Consider the following 19,934-nt stretch of genomic DNA (forward strand, 5'->3'; position numbering starts at 1 on the left):
CAACAAACAATGTAACCGTAAAAGAAAAATAAGTACCACAAGTACTACAATTAAATTATGGTACACTGGTTATTGAATATTTGGTGCAAGTTTTTGACTAACTGTTTTTTATGGTTGCTAATAAAACATGATAATGCTAAAACCTTTTTTAGTGATCCTATTCTCTTTGGTTGCTAACAAAGAGACTATATACAAAACATTTTCGTTTTTACTCAAAGAACTATTTATTACTTGTTTTTGATTTCTCAGAATCTCGAACAAAGTATTGATATCACAAACGTACCGTAAAAACCATAAGAGTTATATGTGTACATATTAAAAAAAAAAAGGTAATATTTAATAGCATTTTGAGTTTGTCGTTAAAAGGTAACTACTGAGTTTCTTGCCGATTCCTATCACTATAAATTTTTAAATTTAAATGAATTTTATTAAATGACGGTTGTCTGAAAAGTGTATATATATATATAAATTCATGTTTCTAAAATATGGTTATTTTTAATAGTTGAGAATAGCGAAATATGGAAATAAAGTAAAATTGTCAAACTTCAATTTGACAATGACAGTATGCAAATTACAATTATGTGAAAAGTGTTATAAGTTGAAAACATGATAAATTTAGTATAAAATATCGCTTAAACGAGTTATAATTATAAGTAACATGTGGTGTAACTTAAAGAACACGATAAAAATAATTGTTTGACCAGCTTAGTATTTAAATACAACATGAGCTTATCTCAACAATTTCTTATACTCTCTGGCGAGCTGTGTAGTCATCTTTATGTTAAGAATTACAATAAAGAAAAAATAAATTCCTTGATAGATGAACTAAATGCTAAACCTTTCAAGGCTGAGTTATTTGTAGGAAAGCAGGTATGAGTTACTTTTTTTTATAAAAGGTACATAACGAGGTCTCCTTACTTGACAGTGTTATTGTAACTGCTTTCAGGATGCTGCTGCTCTCGTGACATCATTATATGTAAATATTAAACCTGTCGATGAGTTTTTAGCAGCAAAAACATCACATTTAATAAACAATATAGTGACGAAACAAAATTTACAATTTACTGGTGAATATTTAGGAAATGTCATTGCATGGCACGTTGATTGTATAAAGAAATGTTCGGATATTATTTTACCTGATATACTGCATAATTTGCAATGCATATTACATGTGAATCCACAAAGTGGACAGAAGGTATTTCTTTTAATGTTTTTAATACTTTTGAACTCTATAAAGAATATCTAATAACACCAAGTTAATGTTTTAGTTTATCATAGATTTGATAGGAAAGGATGGACTTCTTATTAAAAATATTAACAGTGATAAGTACAGTCAAAGTCATCAGAATGCTATGCAAATATATTTGATAGTACTGAAATGTATTATAAATTTATTAAAAATAGATGATAACAAGAAATCTGAACAAGCTGATATAAGTTTGGAGCTGAAAGAAGATATCTCTCAATTAATAATTAAATTTTTAATGAGAGGCTTTATCAAATCTCATGATGAGTCTATTTACTGTAAGGTAATTATTTTTTTCAAAATATAAAATATATTAATTTAAAAATATAAAAATTTTATTCAATTGATTCATTTATCAATAAATGTTTGCTGTCTATATATTTAAAGTAAAAACATTATACCCCTTTTTATGAAAAAATACTTCAATGAAGGAAATTATACATGAAATTTGGCACTACATAGTATAAAACAAAATTACATACTGATGTTTGTCTGTCCCTGTGTATGCTTTTTTATTGTTTTTTTTTTTTTTTAATAGATAGATCGATTCAAGAGGAAGGTTTATATGCTTAATACATGCACAATATAGCAGAGAAACACTAATAGTTTTAGAGGTTTCTGAAGTGATGTCGTAAATTAATCCTTATCCAATAAAGTACCTTAAATACATTTTGCATTTTATATAGATCAATATGACCCCTACAGCATGTAATTTATATGAATATTTTCGAAGATGTTACAGATTTAAAATGTAGCGACATAGCGGTTTGTATTGTCTAATGACAAAAAGCTATGAACTTTGTATATAATGTCATTCTTTAGTATATTTAGTATTAGTATTGCACCAATGCAAAGCTGAGGCAGGTCGCTAGTATAATATATAATTTATACATATTTAATATAAAACATTCATATTTTACGTTATATTGCCAAAGACAACACACATTTAGAAACAATAGACCTTTTCAATAAATGTATTGTACAAATATTCATTACAGGTAATTATATCGGCTTTGAGAATTCTATCTCATATATATTTCAATGATCAAAAAGTTGACTTTCCAATGCCAGAAATAATGGGTTTATGCAGACATTTTATTCTCTATGGAATCATAAGTCAGGATAAAAGACCCGAAAAGATTATGCCTGCTCAGCAAAGTATTGCAGCTGTTCCCGTCAAGCCTAATGCTAAAGGGGGAAAGGTTTGTATTAAATTTAATATATAACATTCAATCTTAAAATAGAAATAAAATTTATATAAATTGTAATATTTTATTCACAGAAACAAAAAATAAGAAAACAGAGGAATAATGCAATAGAAAGCTTAAAAAAAGAAATTCCAGTGTCAGATCGGAGTTTAATGAGAGATGTTGGCAATTTTGAGAATAATTCGGCTTATAAGCCTGCTAGCCAGAACTTTTTAGAGACTCAGAAGACAAGAAATTGCTGGGCTTTGACAAGTGATTCGGATATGTCTGATGTTGAAAATGGAAGAGAAGCTAAACTTATTGCATTACGATCCAGAGTAAGGCAGAGTGCAGCAAATTTATTCCTTGTTGTTTTTAAGGTAATAAAAAAATTATTATACAAGTATAGGTGACTTTATCTGTGTTTATTTAGGTTAAACTAGTAACAAAATGATTTATGAAAAGACTCAGATTTTATTTTGGAAACTATGGATACAAGTTTGTATATTATTTTTAGTTATATTTCAGATCAAAGAAAAAAAGGATATATTTGGTTATTGGTGGGCCCTTTTGCCAGATTCACCCGATGCTAATAACTGGCTGGGAGAAGAAAAATCTAAAAAGACCCTTGCATATTGTGCAGTAACAGACCCTATAGCTAGTAGTAGAGCAAGTGCCCTCAGTGTAATTTTAACTTTACTCGCTGGTTCAAAGATGTATCTGTCTCAAGCTGAAACTTGGTAAGAATATTATATCTATATTTATTATATCACATTTATTGAATGTATGCTATGTTTTATCATCCATACAATATTCAGTAAGAGCTTTCCGTCCTGACTTCCCATCGGTACAATTTTTCCATTTATGAAAATTGAAATTCGCCGAGAATTTTCTATACTATAAATATGCATGTATCATATTTGTGAACTTCTCTCTTGAATCATTTTGATAATTTATGAAAACCACATTAAAATCCATAGTTATAAAGCGTACAGACGACGGGAAGCGACTTTATTTTATACTATCTAGATAGTATAAAATTTTTATAAATACCCTTTAAGTTATTGGAATTTAGTCTGGAAATTTACTATAAAAATATAAGATGTATATAAAACCGAGAACCTACCAAGTTTATTTGATGTATTAAATAAGACATTATGTTACACGACTTTTTACAGCAAAAAAACGAATGCTTCGTTCATACCATTTTCGGTATCAGTAGGCTACATTGTTACATGTATGCATAAGATCTTAGTTGGTATATTGGAGAGTGAAAGGAGTCACTCAGTAATTATAGTAGCATTAAAATGCTGCGCAGCTTTGGTGCAATCGACACCATATCACAAAATGCATGAAGGTTTGATTGTTGAGTTGGTGAGATCGACGCGCAAGTTCTTGATACATAGGGGTAAGTTAATTTTACAAAATTTAGCTTTGGATACAGTAATAATAATTGCTGATATGGTATGGTCACAATTAATAGTTAGTGCTAATGCAGTTAGTTCTGTTCAAATTTGGTGTTGTAATAAATAAATATATTTATCTATATATATATTTATATTATTGAATAATTTTTTATTTATAATGTACACTAATCTAAAAAGTTAAGAAAATATTATTTCACAAGAACATGAAATTCATTCCATTAATATAGTCATTAAGCTAAATTTAAAAAAAATTTTATACTATACGACGGCACCTTCTGGTGTATGTTTTGTGAATGTTAGTTAAGAAATGTTTTCTGTTAGGCATAACAAAAATAAAATCTCATCATACTTTAGTATAGATTGCTATTATAATTTATGATTCATGTTAAATAAGCAACTTCAAGTATTGTTGTGATTCAGCTTAAAGGGTGAATTAGCCACTGTAAATACAGGCAACGGTGACATAGAATCTTAGACTTAGGTAAGTAACACATTGGTGTTTAAAGAATAGTTAATATTTCTGACAGCACCAATGTCTATGGGGGGGTATTCATTTAAGTGGTCACACCTACCATTAGGTGACCTTTTTGCTTTGCAACCTAACTATTTTATAAAAAAAAAAACTTTTTTTAACTCCAAAATGAATTTGATGAAGTCATTTAAATATTTTAAGTGCATTTATTTTAATATTTTTCAGATGTCACTTTACAAGTCGGTGCGTTAATAACTATAGGGTGCGTCATATCCATCGATCCTAAAGTAGGCGAAGTTTTGAAGGCATTGGAGAAAGATACAGCGATCGATAAGGGCGAGAATAATAAAGGAGATAAAGAGAATGATCCTCTAAATGATGAATGTGATGATTTTGAAGAAGGCTATTCTGATGATGAAATGTTTACTGCGGTCGGATCTACTGAACACGATGAAAAGGATGAGAAACTTAATACCGAAGTGCATTTTAAAAGTTGGATTTTAGATATTTGTTTTAAAAATATGGGATGGATATTTAAGGATAATGAAGTTACAGTAAGTTATTAAATGTTAAATAAATAAAACAAATAAATTAATAAGCACTGAAACTAATAGTATGTCCTAACATTTTAATTGTAGTTTTGTGGTATTATATTTATTAATAGCTTCAACGTTAAGGTTTTTTTAATAGCATTGAACATAGTCAACAAGGTACAGATCTTATATTCGTAATGACACAAAATTATAAAAGGCTTTCAAAATAATATGTTTATATTATTTGGTTATTCTTTTAATTTAGAGAGACGTAAATGATTTATTTTTTTATTTTTCCAAATAAATTGATTTCGAAGGAATATTCGAAACAAAAAATAACAAAGGCTTTCTTCTTGCAATTTTTCAATTTAATGCTTAAACATTTATTACAGAGATGCAAACCGTCAGCGATACCAATAATCTTAGAATCTCTTCAAGTCCTATCAGCGATTGCATTCCATCATCTACAGGATCTTCTCGACTCACATATAACACTACTCGCGGACATTCTGAGTGAAATGCTGCAACATGAGCACCAAGACGTCGTTTTACAGACGGCGAGACTTATCAGTGTTATTGGAGACGCTATTCAGAGATTAGGTATATTTTATCACGTTTTCGTTGTAAAGACGTTATTAATAATATATATATATATATATATATATATATATATATATATATATATATATATATATATATATATACATATATAGTCAAATACACGAAATATCCAACTATAATATACAATATGATTGCTTTTATTCCAGATCAACAGAATCAATCACTTCCTCTAAATCAGTGTCTGTACATGTGGGAGAAACTTATAACTCCATTGTCAATGGTGTTACAAAATCATGAAAACGTTCCCGCTAAAGCAGTCGTGTGCGACTGTATCGCGAATATTGGGGAGAAGTCGTTCAAGGAATTACCGGTAAAAAGATGGATTATTTTTCATATTTTTCAATTAGCACCCCGTTCGGGTTTCGCTCATGTGTTCTATGTACACCGTCTTCATAATATAGAATAATTCAGATTAATTAGGCTTTAATTTATACTCGAATCCATCCATAAAATCCCCCCAGACTAATCGATGTATAAGTCACTGGTGTACCTACTCGTTATATTAAGAATGCGATTTAAAAATTGGTTGATTGTTAGTCGTAATCAATACAAACCCAAAAAGCCAATAATGGAAACCCAATTTCGTAATATATAAAGTCCCCAAGTTATATAAAGTTCGTAATATATAAATTTAACGATTTAATACACTCCGGTGTTTAATGCCTACCGAGAAATAAATAGATTAGGTACTGTGATTTTAGGTTTCAGTTTAATTTTTCCTAATTTATTTATTATCTGTAAATATGTAAAATTTTTATTGACAATTTTTTTCGAAAATATAGTATTTCTTAAACATACTTGTCTTTAGTTTTCCTCGCAACCTGGATTTACGTATAGTTCACATTGGGTATTAGTACATGACGAAATCGGTCAGGTGTTTAACTGTTTCCGTGTGGGCGTGTGTTCCGGGCGGCGCAGGCGCGCACGCGTCTGCTGTGCTGCGCGCTGCTGGTGGGCTCGTGCGGCGCGGAGTGCGGCGCGCTGCGGGCGGCCGCCGTGCGCGCGCTCGCCATGGCCGTCGTCTACCGCTCGCTGCGAGAGGTACGCGGGGCCGATGCTCTACGTGGCGACCGTCATCGGCCGAGTCGTCAAATAATTATATTTTAAATTTAGTAGAAAAGTGATTCTTTTAAATAATTTTGCAAGTAAAGGGTCCCTTCTGCGTGAAGCCTTAATATTTGTTAAGTAATACATTATATAAACCCAAAAGTACTTATACATAGAATTTGTATATCAATTTATAGCATATAACTGGCGAATTTAATGAGACATCTATATTTTCCTTTGTTTACTGAAACTTTCTTTACACAGGATATTTGCTTCGTGACCGACTGCGGTGAAAATATTCTAAGAGCTTTAGCAGAACCGACGGCTGTTGTACGAACCAAAGCCGCTTGGGCACTCGGTAATCTCAGTGACGCTCTCGTTTTAAACATGTAAGATTTTTTTATTTATGTTTTATTGCAATCCTGCAGCCGCATTTGTTGTAGCCTTGTGATTTACGAGCCTTTAAGGGAATTTTCATTTCACCGCCCGCTAGAAGTTGAAAAGAAGAAGAACAATATAGACATCTGCAAAAACATTTTCATGTATTTTGATAGTGTGTAGTGTCCAACTAATGGCAGATTTCTGGCCGAAGGTGTAATTTGAAGCAATGGTTGCTGAATAAAAATATCAAAAGCTTAGGATAGGATAGGGATGGAATAGAATTTAAAATGTAACCATTAAAAACGGTTTATTAAAAACAAATGCAAGTATATTGATATAATATTGACAGACACAAGGAAAAGTTAAGAGATGACAAAAAAGTATTTAAGCCATTAGGTGTTGTTTAACTTCTTCCAACAATTATGATATTATTTATTTATTCAAAAGTTATTTAACAATAATAATAAGTTTCGCTCAAATACTATCGGCTTAATTAAAGCCGATTAATTATATTGATTAGATAGTATGAAAATTCGCAGACAAACTTGTTTTGTTGTGATTGACTATCTGGCAATTCAGTGGCCCTTCGTAACAGTAACAGTTCATCTAGTTTCGATGCTTACCAGAAACTTTCGGCTTCGGCCAAAACTGCGGCTAATTTTGGCTGAAGCCGAAGCCGATGGTTTTGCCGAGATTGTCTGATATTCGTATTCTATGCAGTCAGTGGAATAGAGGTTGAAAAAGTATGACGATGAGTATTATTCCCCCTTCATTTTTGGATTTGGAAATCAAAAGAAGTATCGATAGAATTTTATTCTCAAAATATTTTTTAAAGAAAGAAAATCCAGTTGTTTGAAACGGAAAATATTTCGTTGTTTTTAAGATAATATAGATATATATGAATGAAAATGGTTTTGTAAAAGAAGTTATACCAAAGGATATGATTTCAGTTTTTATTAAAAAAAAAATTTAGCCTTTTTGGGTCCAGCCTTGAACTACTATTAGAACTTGCGACACAATGATATTATTTGTGTTTAATTAAATCGAGATAAAGTTTAATTTAGTAAGACTCAGAAACGCTAATTATATGTTTACGTTTGATTTTCCTTCGCTTTTAACTAGAACATTCTAAACGAGACTTCTACGTCTATTGAAGATTTCAAGGTTAGGAAATTTATAGACTTTACCCACTTCGATTAATTTGCTGCAGTCTTACGTGGGTGTGTTTCAATGCGTCATGCACTTCAATTAATTGATAATGTACAATAATACATAGATCAAATTTCTTATGGACTTCGGTTCTTTCATTTGCGATTATTAATTACGTCATATAACGTTGTAGCTGTTATCTGTAGTTCCTTCTAAGACTGTTATACTTAATTTAATTAAAGACATACTAAATTACTGTGTTCTTTGTAATTTAACGATTCGTTTTGCTTACTGATCGTAGAATTGTCTATGAGACGAAATTCAAAAGCGTCTCGAACGAATATAAATGTTCGGTAAATTTCGTATTCGCTTGAATATGTCGTACATGAACGACTTCAGCGGCTCGTACATAACTCAAAAACAATCAGTTACTGATGTAAAATAACGATTCGGTAAATATAGGAACCGGAAAATACCGCACGATAAAATAGTGAAATGAAATGTAATTGTAATATAATTTATATAATATGATTGTAATTTATTTATTTTTATCGTAATTGCTGGCCACATCAGTATGATGTAGAGAAAACGTGACAGCCGAAAGGGTCATAGTTAAGGGAATATTACGTTACGAACATGAAAGAATAGACGGATATTATAATGTCTGATAATGAGTTGATGCCTAAGCCATTTCGATATGTTCATATTTATATATATATATGTACATATATATTGTGTCTTATTAAGATGTGTCATATATAAACTTTTTCCTTATTATTCTTTTCTAACTCAGTTACTTTGATTTAGGGACGAACCGGAGATAGAAGACATAGACGATGACCTATTACTACGTCTACTCGAGGTTAGCGTTCAATGCGCCAACGACAACGATAAGGTGCGTCAATAAATAAACAACTTATTTATAGTTATATAATACTGTTTCATGTTTTACATTTTTGTAAATGTAATAACATTCTTGGCATTGAATTGGCACTGGCAAAAAAGGAAACGTAATGTCTTACAATGCCAATGGTTGTTTGCAGAGGTAACAACTTAACATGTACCGTAGAATGCTATGTAGAAGTTTTTGTTCTGTAAATCAATAAGGTTAAAGGAACTGGCTGCCTCGCTCGTCTAGTGGTTAGATATCAGGCCGCAGATCCTGGGTTCCAACCCAAGATCGGGCCGAGAAAAAGTTATTGAGTTTTTCTATTTTAAAAATTAAAAAGTAACAGCCCGGTGTCTGGAAGTTGGAAGTAAGTAGACTCCCGTGCCTCGGAAAGCACATAAAGCCGTCGGTTCTATACCTTAACTCTTTCCGGTCGGATTTGCTGTCTTTCTCGTTGCTCGCTTGCGAAAGTGCACCTGCGTTTGCGCACATACTTGTGCACTATAAAATGTTCTGCGTAGGTAGCTGGTCTACCTTGAGATTAACTACTGTAGCCGAATTCGGTCAAGATGACATCGAGGTTAAAGAAATTCATGAATTAAATTACAATTCAACATTCGACTCAAAGGTATAGGTATATATAAAGTCGCTACCATCCAAAATATACTTTCTAAAGAGGTCGTTGTTTAATATTTAAATGTATATTTTGTACGAAATCAAAATTTTATTGCTTAAATAATAAATAATTTTAATTAAATCGGCAACCCTAACACCAAAACAACGTCGTGTGTAATGTTATTGAAATCCCAACTTTGTTACCCAGCACCACGTTATTTTTTTTTAATAGCATTTTTACTTTGCTTCATTTAATAATAATAGTCTGTAATGTTGATTATTTTTAAGTCGTACACACATAAGTATCATCTTAATGTGATATTAAAGTGTAATTGTATAAGGTATTTGATAGAACTTCGGTAAATAATAGCTCTATGTAAGAACATAGAGCTATAATTTACCGAAGTTCTATCAATAACAATAACAATGACATTAGACCTGAATAAGACCTGAATAAGAATTCAGGTCTAATGTCATTGTTATTACCATCGGTACAGTGGTTTACTCGTGATGACGTAACGAACAGACGGTAGGAGTTACTTTCTCATTTATAGCGTTAGTCTGTTCACAGTAAAATTAAAGGGATTCAAGGGATCATAAATCGACGCTTAAACTTAGCCGTAGGAAGATTTCATAAACCGCCATTTTGTTATATGATAGTTTAGCCATTGTGACTAAATGACATGTTGATATACAGTCATTTATATTTTCCGATAGCCTTTACTGGCTTATGTTATTTTTAATGTCCATATAATAATATTGTCTTAAAAGTACTCGCTGCAAGGGCAGCGACATTTTTATTTTAACCTAAATATTCTGTAACCAATTAAAATTCATCTCTTTAGTTTTTTATAAGGATAAAAAATAAAGAAAAACACGTTGAGCAATTCCACAAAGGTTGACATATTTAAAATTGAAATAATTGAGAATTTTAATTGCAATACATATATATTTAGCGATTTTTACGCTTTTCTGATAAAATTATAAAAAAAATTTCCGTTTTGAGTAATAAATCAAGTCTATTGTCATTTGGAAACGAATTTAGTCCATTGTGTTGAATAAATAGCCATAAACCGTTTCAGGTTAAAATGAGCGCAACGCGCGGCCTTGGCAATCTTTTACGATTGATCAAGAATGAAAATCTACAACGGAACACGCAATTGAAGTCCTTATGCGAGAAAGCAATAGAAAAGCTTTTGGAATGCGCTATCAAAGTGACCAATATGAAGGTTCGCTGGAACGCTTGTTATGCGCTAGGCAACGCAATGAAGAATGACGATTTATTCACTTGTTTTAATGGATGGCAGGTATATTTATGTTTAGTATATTATACCAATAGCAATGAAATTAAATATTTTTTTATATTTATTTAAAAGTCTTCTAATTGTAATAATAATCCCATTGAATGAATACATCCAATTTTTCTCTTGACTTCAGTGTTTTATAATTTTTAAAGATAATCGTATCGGGCTGAATCGTTTAGCTAAAATGCCGATTAGACACAGATCAAATTTGACATCACTACAATTCATACGGAATATTCGTGCAAATAGTCTTAGTCTTATAACCTCGTACTAAAGCCAATACTAATGTTTGATTTCCCAGTTAACTATGTGTTCATATAAAATTTTAATGTAATAAAAAGAATATTCGTAATGAACACCTTTATTAACAGAATATTAACTTTAATGTACATTTTTAAGAGCAAAGTCTTCCCGAGCCTGTGCACGCTAACTAAAGACTGTAAGAACCTCAAAGTTCGTTTAAACGCAGCCGTGGCGTTACGTGCGCCCGCATTGCGCGCACAATACGGTGAGCACTACGCGTCAATATGGAGGGGAGTCATGGCAGCCATGGAAAACGCGGCTAATGTCGACGACTTTACGGAATACAAACACAAAGATAATCTTATTGAGCAGGTATAGCTATTATTATGTAAATTTAAATATATCACGATGAAAGATATTTTGTTTATCGTTAGTCATGCTTGAAAATATCAGTCGGCTATTTGTGGATAACAGATCGTGCCAGTTTTAGAACTGTTCGAATTCACACAAAATTATGTTTCCGTAAGCCGTGACATATCATATATTTTTCTGTTTACAGTTGTGCGTAACTCTCGCGCACTTGTGTTGTCTACTAAAACCCTCGGATCTAACGGATATTTTGGACCCACTAGTCTTCCATTTCGATTGTGCTAAGAGTTTATATATCCAGTTGTACAACAAATTGCCTCCAGAGAATACTTCCTGTCTCAAAATACTCCAAGCTGCTAAATACGTCACAATGGACTTTGCTCCGGAAAACGAGACCCAGATGCAGTCTTTGGGAATGTTACAAGACATTTTCATATGGGAAATGTGATTCGTTATTATTGTATATACATTTATACGTTTTATATAACTTATATAAATATTATTTATTTATTCAAAAAAGAATGAAATCATTGATTTCAGTGAATATTTGGTTGCAGTAGAGAATTTAATATTCTGATTTTTGTATGAATAAATAAAATAACTTCTAATAAAAATTATAAAAGAAGATTATAGTCTCAATTTTTACCTTGATCAGAAGTTAATTTAAATAAACTGGTTTTTGCCGACAAGATTTATTTATTAGATGAATAATTTAAAAGTACAGTAAGCAATGAGTTTTATGTTCGTTCAGCAATTAAATTCTTTTTACAGTCTTTCTAATAAAATTGAGTTCAATAAACTTACGCTCTTAAAGTTAAACTTAATATACGATTTCAAGATTAAAATTTTGTTTTAAGCTTCTTAATTAATAACTTACGTTACTAATACATTTAAATGTATTTATGTTGCATATCATATTCTATAACTCCACGTTAAGTAACATTATTTCTGTAGTGAGACTGTTGTTTTTTTTATGTAAAATTATTTATTTGTAATGATATAAAAGATTCGAAGCCAGTTCCGTAATATTATCCAAACCGAGTGTAATGTTTTAAATAAATAAGCTTTCACTTTTAATTTTAACCGAGTTATGCCAAAATGTAACAACCCACGTTATAATAATTTTTTAAACTTTTGGTTTTTACAAAGATTAGTTCAGTGAAGTTAGTACATCGTCGTATGTGTCGAAGTCTAAAATTTTACACATATTTATCTTTTTGATGACAATATACCTAGTAATTTTATTTGTTCCATACGTACGTAATCAATACGATTACATAAAAGTTTGTTTTTAAAACGTTTTACTACCTTGATTACCACTTCTACTTTAAACTGCACTACTATTGCAACTACATACGTATATAGTATCCTTGCAGCACATTGTATTTTTTAGAGATGTTCTAATAGAGAACAAAAGACGAAATAAATTTTGGTACTTTTAGGATTGCTGTTTTAATGAACCAAAAATATTATTATTATTCCTTATCTCTGGCTTTGAGTTTTGACGTAAGTTAATTATTGTGGTTTGTTCATTTTTGCATAATTGATGCAACTCGGCAATTGTTTGTGATTTTCCTTTTCGTTTAATTGAAACCACTTTTACAAAATGTTTTACAAAGTGAAAAAATGAAATAGGTCGCACTATTTTTACTTTTTAATAAAATAGTACGCACATTGAAGTTGTTTTTATTACATCCCAATTTTATATCAACGAATATTTTGTGTTTGTGACGCCAAGTATGGCGACGATCAATTTTAATTACGAACAATAATAATCACTGTACGTTCACAATGATTATAATTATTTACCCCGAAACTTGAGCTGTATTCACTGAATTTAAAAACAGAAACAATAACTGTTTATAAAAACAAAACTATAATTATATCAGTACTTATTATTTCGAAAATGTAATTACCTAATATGAATTAAATAATTTAAACCTATACTTAAACAGATAGAACAAAATAATACCTGTAATAATATAAATATTACGCCGTTCTAGAAAAATCCTTTTCGATAAAGATTATTGCAAAGGCTGCTTAATTGGTATTATTATTTCCCTCCGTTTAAGAGCTTATCTCCGATCGCTGAGTGTGTTAAGAGTTGGTATCACAGTAGCCCAAGGGGCAAGATCGAACCTAAGACGGTACGACCGTTGGGCTGGTAAACTGTATCTATAAATAATTATGAATGGAGATAAAAACTGTTGACATAATTATTATCTCCGCTAGACTCGGTTTAAACGATAAAGGTACGTAAATTGAGTGCGCATTACTTATAACCAGAATAAACTGGTTTCAAGTGTCAACCAAAGCAATATTTAAGTATCTTATAACTCATTGTGATAAGCTCTAATTGGGGGTGAAAGAGAGAGCATTGACGTAAATCTATAATGGATTAGACAAAGGTCGGCGATATAAAGTTAACGATTTGTTTTAATTAGATATATCTTTCACTTATCGGAGAAAGTATATATCTTCGCCGTGAGAATTAATTTCTAATGGATATTTGTTTTTGTTTATACATTTAATAATGATATTAAATGTTGGTTATATGTGAGGGCTGATAAGGACGTATTAATAAAAGTAGTACCTAGAACTACTTTTTATATACAGCGGAAGTCTTCCTCTTCCTTCCACAGAAATGTGTTTAAACTTATATCGCTATATACTTAGTTTGTTTTTGATTACATTTTGTTGCTTATAACAATAATTTTCATAAAAAAAAACAATAACAATCATAAATTCATATTTGAATATGACTTAGGTTAGCATTGTTTTTTTTTCAATATAACTTTTACCTATTCAAAGAAGAATTTAAATCTTTCAAATAATATTTGTTTTGGTTACAGCATAGTCATTTAATGATAGACTAAACGCGTATCAATGGGATTACATAATATGTTACTTTGTTATCAAGAACATTTGCAGGAAGTCTCATAAAATAATAAGATTAAAAATTATAAATCTACGTAATTTATTTTTTATTTATGACAATGATTTTGTTATTGTATTGTAATCGTATATATGAGTAATTTGATTGCCTTGTTTTTGTAGTAGGTAGCTAGATATCACTCCGCTGATCGCGTGGTCCTGGGTCCAAATCCTATCCTACTTATTTTGAAAGTGCACCTGTGTTGACGTACATACATACTTGTGCTCTCCCTTGAGATTGGACACCGAGGCCTCAATGGGTCAAGAGGACATCATCAGTTGAGTAATGATAGAACATTCTGAACGCTTGGATATTAAGAGAATCGTATATGAATAGTTTATACGATTTAATTTAATAACATGTAGAAGTAAGTACACAATTAAAAGTGCCGATTCATTAAATACAAATAAGTTGTTTTCCTTCATTGGTTTTTGCTTCTACCTACTATTATTATAAAGTAAAATTAACTATAAATAACCTTAACAAGGATAAATTTAGAGAAAAATATACAAATGGACGTAGCTATAATGTGTATATGAAAGGCGCGGCAATTTGTGTGACGCCGTTCTATTTTCAATTGTTACTAGTGGGATAGAGCGACAACACCACCGGGATTTATACCAAACTACTGAATGTTTTTGGATATAATATGTATATTTAATGTTTTTTTTTGCGATAAAATCATGTTATAATTGAACGATGTCGGCTCCATTAGTATTATATATGTTTATCCATTGACTTATATGTATCGGTGATTTCCTATCCTTTTTCCTTATAATTTTATCACTATACATTTTAATTAAGCTAGGTGTTCGTTTTGTCTTGGTCTTTGTCAAACCATAGATTTTCATTGTATATCGCATAGATGATATAGTAGTTGAAATAGAATATAAACATTAGCTATGATAATTATAAGTTACTAAACATTTATTTTTATATTAAGCTAAGATATGCCTTACGAGAGATGTGCAAATACGCACGATGATTATAATATTTTTGCCAAATCGAGGTCAATGTTGGAGTCGAATAAAAATAAATATATCGTTTTCAATTACCTTCACACGAGATATTTTCGAAGAACTAATATAACTATATATAGTATATCTAAGGTTGTTTAAAAGTAGGTATACAAAAAATAATAATTTTAAAAGTATTAACCACCTATATCGCTTTTTTTTTATTTAATTTAGAAAGGCAGTAGTGTAAGTAAACTCTAAATATTGGTGGCCTGTGCGAAGTTTTCACAGTCGCCGTAATGCCATAGATACTGGCACTCCAAGAATTATAAAACATTTTTCGCATTGTCAATGCACTGCCAATCATGGGATCTATAATATGTTTCATCCTATATGCTTGTTATTCCACTGGCTAACTCACGCGGTAATTACTCAAATTCGAAATATTATATAGAACATTGATGTTAGGTACTAGAAATAGTGCGACAAGTGGTTGGGGTGGTATCCACACGGATAGGTCAGTCCAAAGGCTTTACATTAGTTAAATACTAATGGGTGGTATAGGTATTCGAGGTATCGTAACACTACATAAATTAAAATGACTACTTAAAGGCTATTGAAAGAAAACGTTTATTCTAGAAAAGACTGGATTTTTAATATAACTTTATATGTATGGTATCAATCGTAGTTACATATCTTCTGCAGAAACCGGTTTCTTAATTCTATAAGTAAATACATAATTGTATAATTTGTAATTTAATGCTTGAACTTGATATGACAAGACATTGCATGTTTAACGTACACGTGTCACAAGATTACACATTCATAATGACTAAGTAATCATATTGTTATGTTTATTCAAAGAAAGTGTACACAACTACTTGTATTATCATTAGCTGTATTGAGATCTGTCTAAGTCCGGGTTGATATCAGTTTAACTAAACAGTTTTCTATATACCTAGTTCTTGAATAAAATACGGCTAATCTTAGATTAAGCCTTAATGGATTGGTTTTGAAGTGATAACTTCTAATGGAGGGTAACCCACTTCGTTACGTAACGCGTTACGGCGCCAGTCTGTCTGGCTTCTCTTTCACTTGCGCATACGGCAGCTGTAGGCTGGCCTCCTCTCTCACTCTAACCCACAGTGCTAGCCGTATTTCGGACAGTTTAAGTTATCACTTCTGCCGGGCATACCGAGACGCACCCGCGTTTTTATTTTTTAAGAATATATTTTTTTCGGGCTTACTTATCGTGAATAAAATAATACCTAATTAACTTTGTGAAAATAGTAACGGAGGTACCTACCTAATAGATGTAACCACTTATTATAAAATTATAAGTCAGTATTTCATTCACGATTAAAGATAAAGTTATGGTGTGATTCATGGCCTTCGACAACTCTCTAATAATTTCAATAAATATCAATTTTAATTACGAGGTATCAATTATGGTCTCGATCTTATGTAAATTGTCAAAATAGTTTTTATTAACAACAGAAGACGGAAAAGGTGTTTTATAAAAAAATAGTAACATTGTTGAATTACAAGAGGGCCGTATCTACGTATATCCTTGGAGACCTAAATTTATTTCTTACTTTACTACTTATCTAAATATACTTCTCGAGGTTTAATGACACCTTATAAATTTTGAGTTTTTGCAACTTTAAAATACTATATAAGTTTAATGTGTAAAATACTCTTCATAAAAATACGTATTCCATTTACAAATTCATTATTTTAGATATAAGTGCATTGTCTTTTCAAGACGAGTAAAGAAAAATCAATAGGGCGAAATCTTGATTAATCTATGATATTTAGTATGGATTCGCGAACAACTCAACGAACTGAAATAAAACTAGTTTTTTAACGGATTTAATCGCGTATATTAATTATTTTATTTTAACATCCCGACGTTTCGAGCACTTTGCAGTGTTCGTGGTCACGGGCAGACTGCCCGTGAGTCCGTGAGCCCGTGAGTAGTTTTATTTCAATGTGTAATAATCGCGAAAATCTAAGACAACATTAACTCAACGAACTGTCGCTGATTCAGGGCCATTCCATATTTGACCCTTGTGCGGTAAATCCCAATATTAGGCGTAGAAATGTTGGATCACTCAATATCTACACCGAATGTTTCTGGGAATTGCTCCAGACCTTTGTAATTTACCATCCGACTTCGATACAAACTACAGTGCGATTTTTAAACATTTTTTTACCTTACACTAATAACTCCAATTGGAACCTTCAAAACCTTCATAAATATAAATTTCTGAGAAAAAAAACAAATCCGTCGAATAGACATTTAATGTAGCGTAATACCTATATGTCGATAAGGGTATTCTATACTAATATACTTAGTTATATTAGTTTTTTTTAATAAATGCGTTAATTTCTCTTGTTTAATATTTCTGAATGTGTATATTTGTAAAGACTCTATTAAAAATCTAGAACAGCTATATTATGAAACACGTTTCTAAATTTCTTATACGAATCAAGTAGACTTTATATTTTAAACTAGTAGCCATATAATATGACATACAAAACTTTGAATCATATTATTTATACCTGATTCGTAATAAACATTAATATATATTTTTTTTATTTAAAGACGGACTGGCAAAAAGGTCGTCTAATTGTAAGTGGTCGTTATCGTCCATAGACATAGGCGCTGTAAAAAATATTAAGCATTCCTTACATCACTAATGCGCCATGCGCCACCGACCCTGGGAACTAAGAATTTATGCCCTCCGTGTTTTTGTAACCGGCTCTCCCACCATTCCAACTGGAATACAATAATACTAAGTATAGTGATAGAATCATTCTACAGATTTGAATTGCATAGTTAGGTATAATTTTATAAACATAATGGAGACATGTTACGTCATGGAGTCAGTGAAAGTCTATTGTGAATTGAGGTCCAAAAAGGCCGCACTGTTATGTCTACTTGCGTTTTTTTTAATGTAATGGTTGGCTTACAAATAGACCACCTGATGGCAAGTGATCAACATCGCCTAGAGACATCGGTGCTGAAGGAATTATTAAATACTCCTTACGTAACACCAATGGGCCATCGACCTTGGTGGCTAAGATGTTATGCCCCTTGTTGTTATGTCCACACAACAATACTAAATATTGCTGTTTGGCGGTAGAGTATCTGATGAGTGAGTATTACCTACCCAGAAGGGCATAGATATAGCCCTACCACCAAGTATTTATTTAGTTATAGTCATGTAGTTCTTTTTTCTTTTGCAGTAGATTTATTCATGAATCTTCTGCTATAAATCAGAATTATTCGTTGGTATTTACTTCCGTGCTTAAATAAGTATTTCAATACAGTAAAACGTGACATCGACTTAAAACTTTTATTTTTACAGGTATTATGTCTTAGAATATCTTTATCTTCAATAAGACAGTGAACTGTGATGAAATTTTACTTTATTTTTAGTTTTTCTAAAAGTATTTATTTTTCTTGATAAACTATGCTGGCATTCTAATATATAAATATAAAAACAATAATTGTTAAAACACTTATATACTTATAAAAAAAAATTATTATCTTTTATAAAATTTTACTTATTTTTTTATGTATTCCTTTTCCTAAAATTGCCTCTTGTCCGATTTAAAATTATTGCAATGATTATATACATATAAGAGCATTACATATATGTATTATACCTATGATTGATATTATATACAATAAATACGGATATACATTTTTATTTAACAGATCACACTTCCAATTATTTATTTATTAATTTAAGCAGGATTTAGCTAAAAAGAAAAACACACGTCAGACTTACCTGATGATCATGAGTTTAAATCCGACAATATGCCACTGAGTATTCAGGTACTTTCTTTATTATGCACCTCACGGTCAGCGGTGAAGGAAAATATCGTAACGGCATGTGTTGAATTAAATTCTCCCAGTGTTGAATTTGGATTTCATTTTAAGCCTTTTCCTTAAGAAGAAAGGAAGCCTAGCAATGGAAAATTTAAGAGCTATTAAATATTAGGACTTGGATATATGTGTGACGTGAGTTTCATTTGAGTCACATTAAAACCTCCTCGGGAATCATTGTACAGATTAATAAATAAATATGCAAATTACGCTCTGTTTTACTATTAATTTGCATTTGGCTACTAAGATATGTAGTACAAGTATTTTTTATTGATATCAGCACATTAAATAATACTACACAAAGGGATCCCTCACATTGTTTTTGCAAAATATATCTCATAAATAATTTACGTAATTAACACGCGCAAATTTCGTTATAAGACATGTGTCAAAAAACAGCACAGGACATATCGTACTGAAAATACGAAGAACAATTTTCTCCGCAAATTATTTAATAAGAGGCAACCATATACCATTAATATTATGTTGTCAAGACATTATATACGGTACAGTGATCTTAAGAACTAGAAATAATCAAATATTACGGATAAGCATATTGCTATCATGCTATGCTGACGAGCTTATGAACACTATAAAATGTGCTACAGAATTACGCACACGCACGTTGTGTAACTATGTGCAATGTTCAGTAAAATCGAAGT

General features: G+C 31.0%; 1 protein-coding gene across 1 annotated transcript; it reads left to right on the forward strand.

The window, feature by feature from the left end:
- Positions 1 to 586: 586 nt before the first annotated feature.
- Positions 587 to 12,108, forward strand: LOC125068298 (HEAT repeat-containing protein 6). The gene is made up of 16 exons (XM_047677407.1): positions 587 to 870; positions 947 to 1,195; positions 1,269 to 1,529; positions 2,245 to 2,448; positions 2,529 to 2,813; positions 2,962 to 3,173; positions 3,612 to 3,841; positions 4,558 to 4,886; positions 5,258 to 5,465; positions 5,633 to 5,796; positions 6,405 to 6,527; positions 6,798 to 6,922; positions 8,871 to 8,958; positions 10,650 to 10,874; positions 11,271 to 11,486; positions 11,674 to 12,108. The coding sequence occupies exons 1-16, from the start codon at positions 724 to 726 to the stop codon at positions 11,929 to 11,931; spliced, it is 3,324 nt and encodes a 1,107-aa protein (XP_047533363.1). The 5' UTR covers positions 587 to 723; the 3' UTR covers positions 11,932 to 12,108.
- Positions 12,109 to 19,934: the final 7,826 nt, after the last annotated feature.

This window comes from Vanessa atalanta, chromosome 13 (assembly GCF_905147765.1).
Source record: "Vanessa atalanta chromosome 13, ilVanAtal1.2, whole genome shotgun sequence".
NCBI lineage: Eukaryota > Metazoa > Arthropoda > Insecta > Lepidoptera > Nymphalidae > Vanessa > Vanessa atalanta.

What these genes read in the sequence shown, in the direction of transcription:
- LOC125068298 (XM_047677407.1), top strand. Translation starts at nt 724, where the DNA reads ATGAGCTTATCTCAACAATTTCTTATACTCTCTGGCGAGCTGTGTAGT. An exon ending in CAAGTTCTTGATACATAGGG is followed by an intron (nt 3,842 to 4,557) that starts GTAAGTTAATTT and finishes AATATTTTTCAG; the next exon opens with ATGTCACTTTACAAGTCGGT. An exon ending in TCTACCGCTCGCTGCGAGAG is followed by an intron (nt 6,528 to 6,797) that starts GTACGCGGGGCC and finishes TTCTTTACACAG; the next exon opens with GATATTTGCTTCGTGACCGA.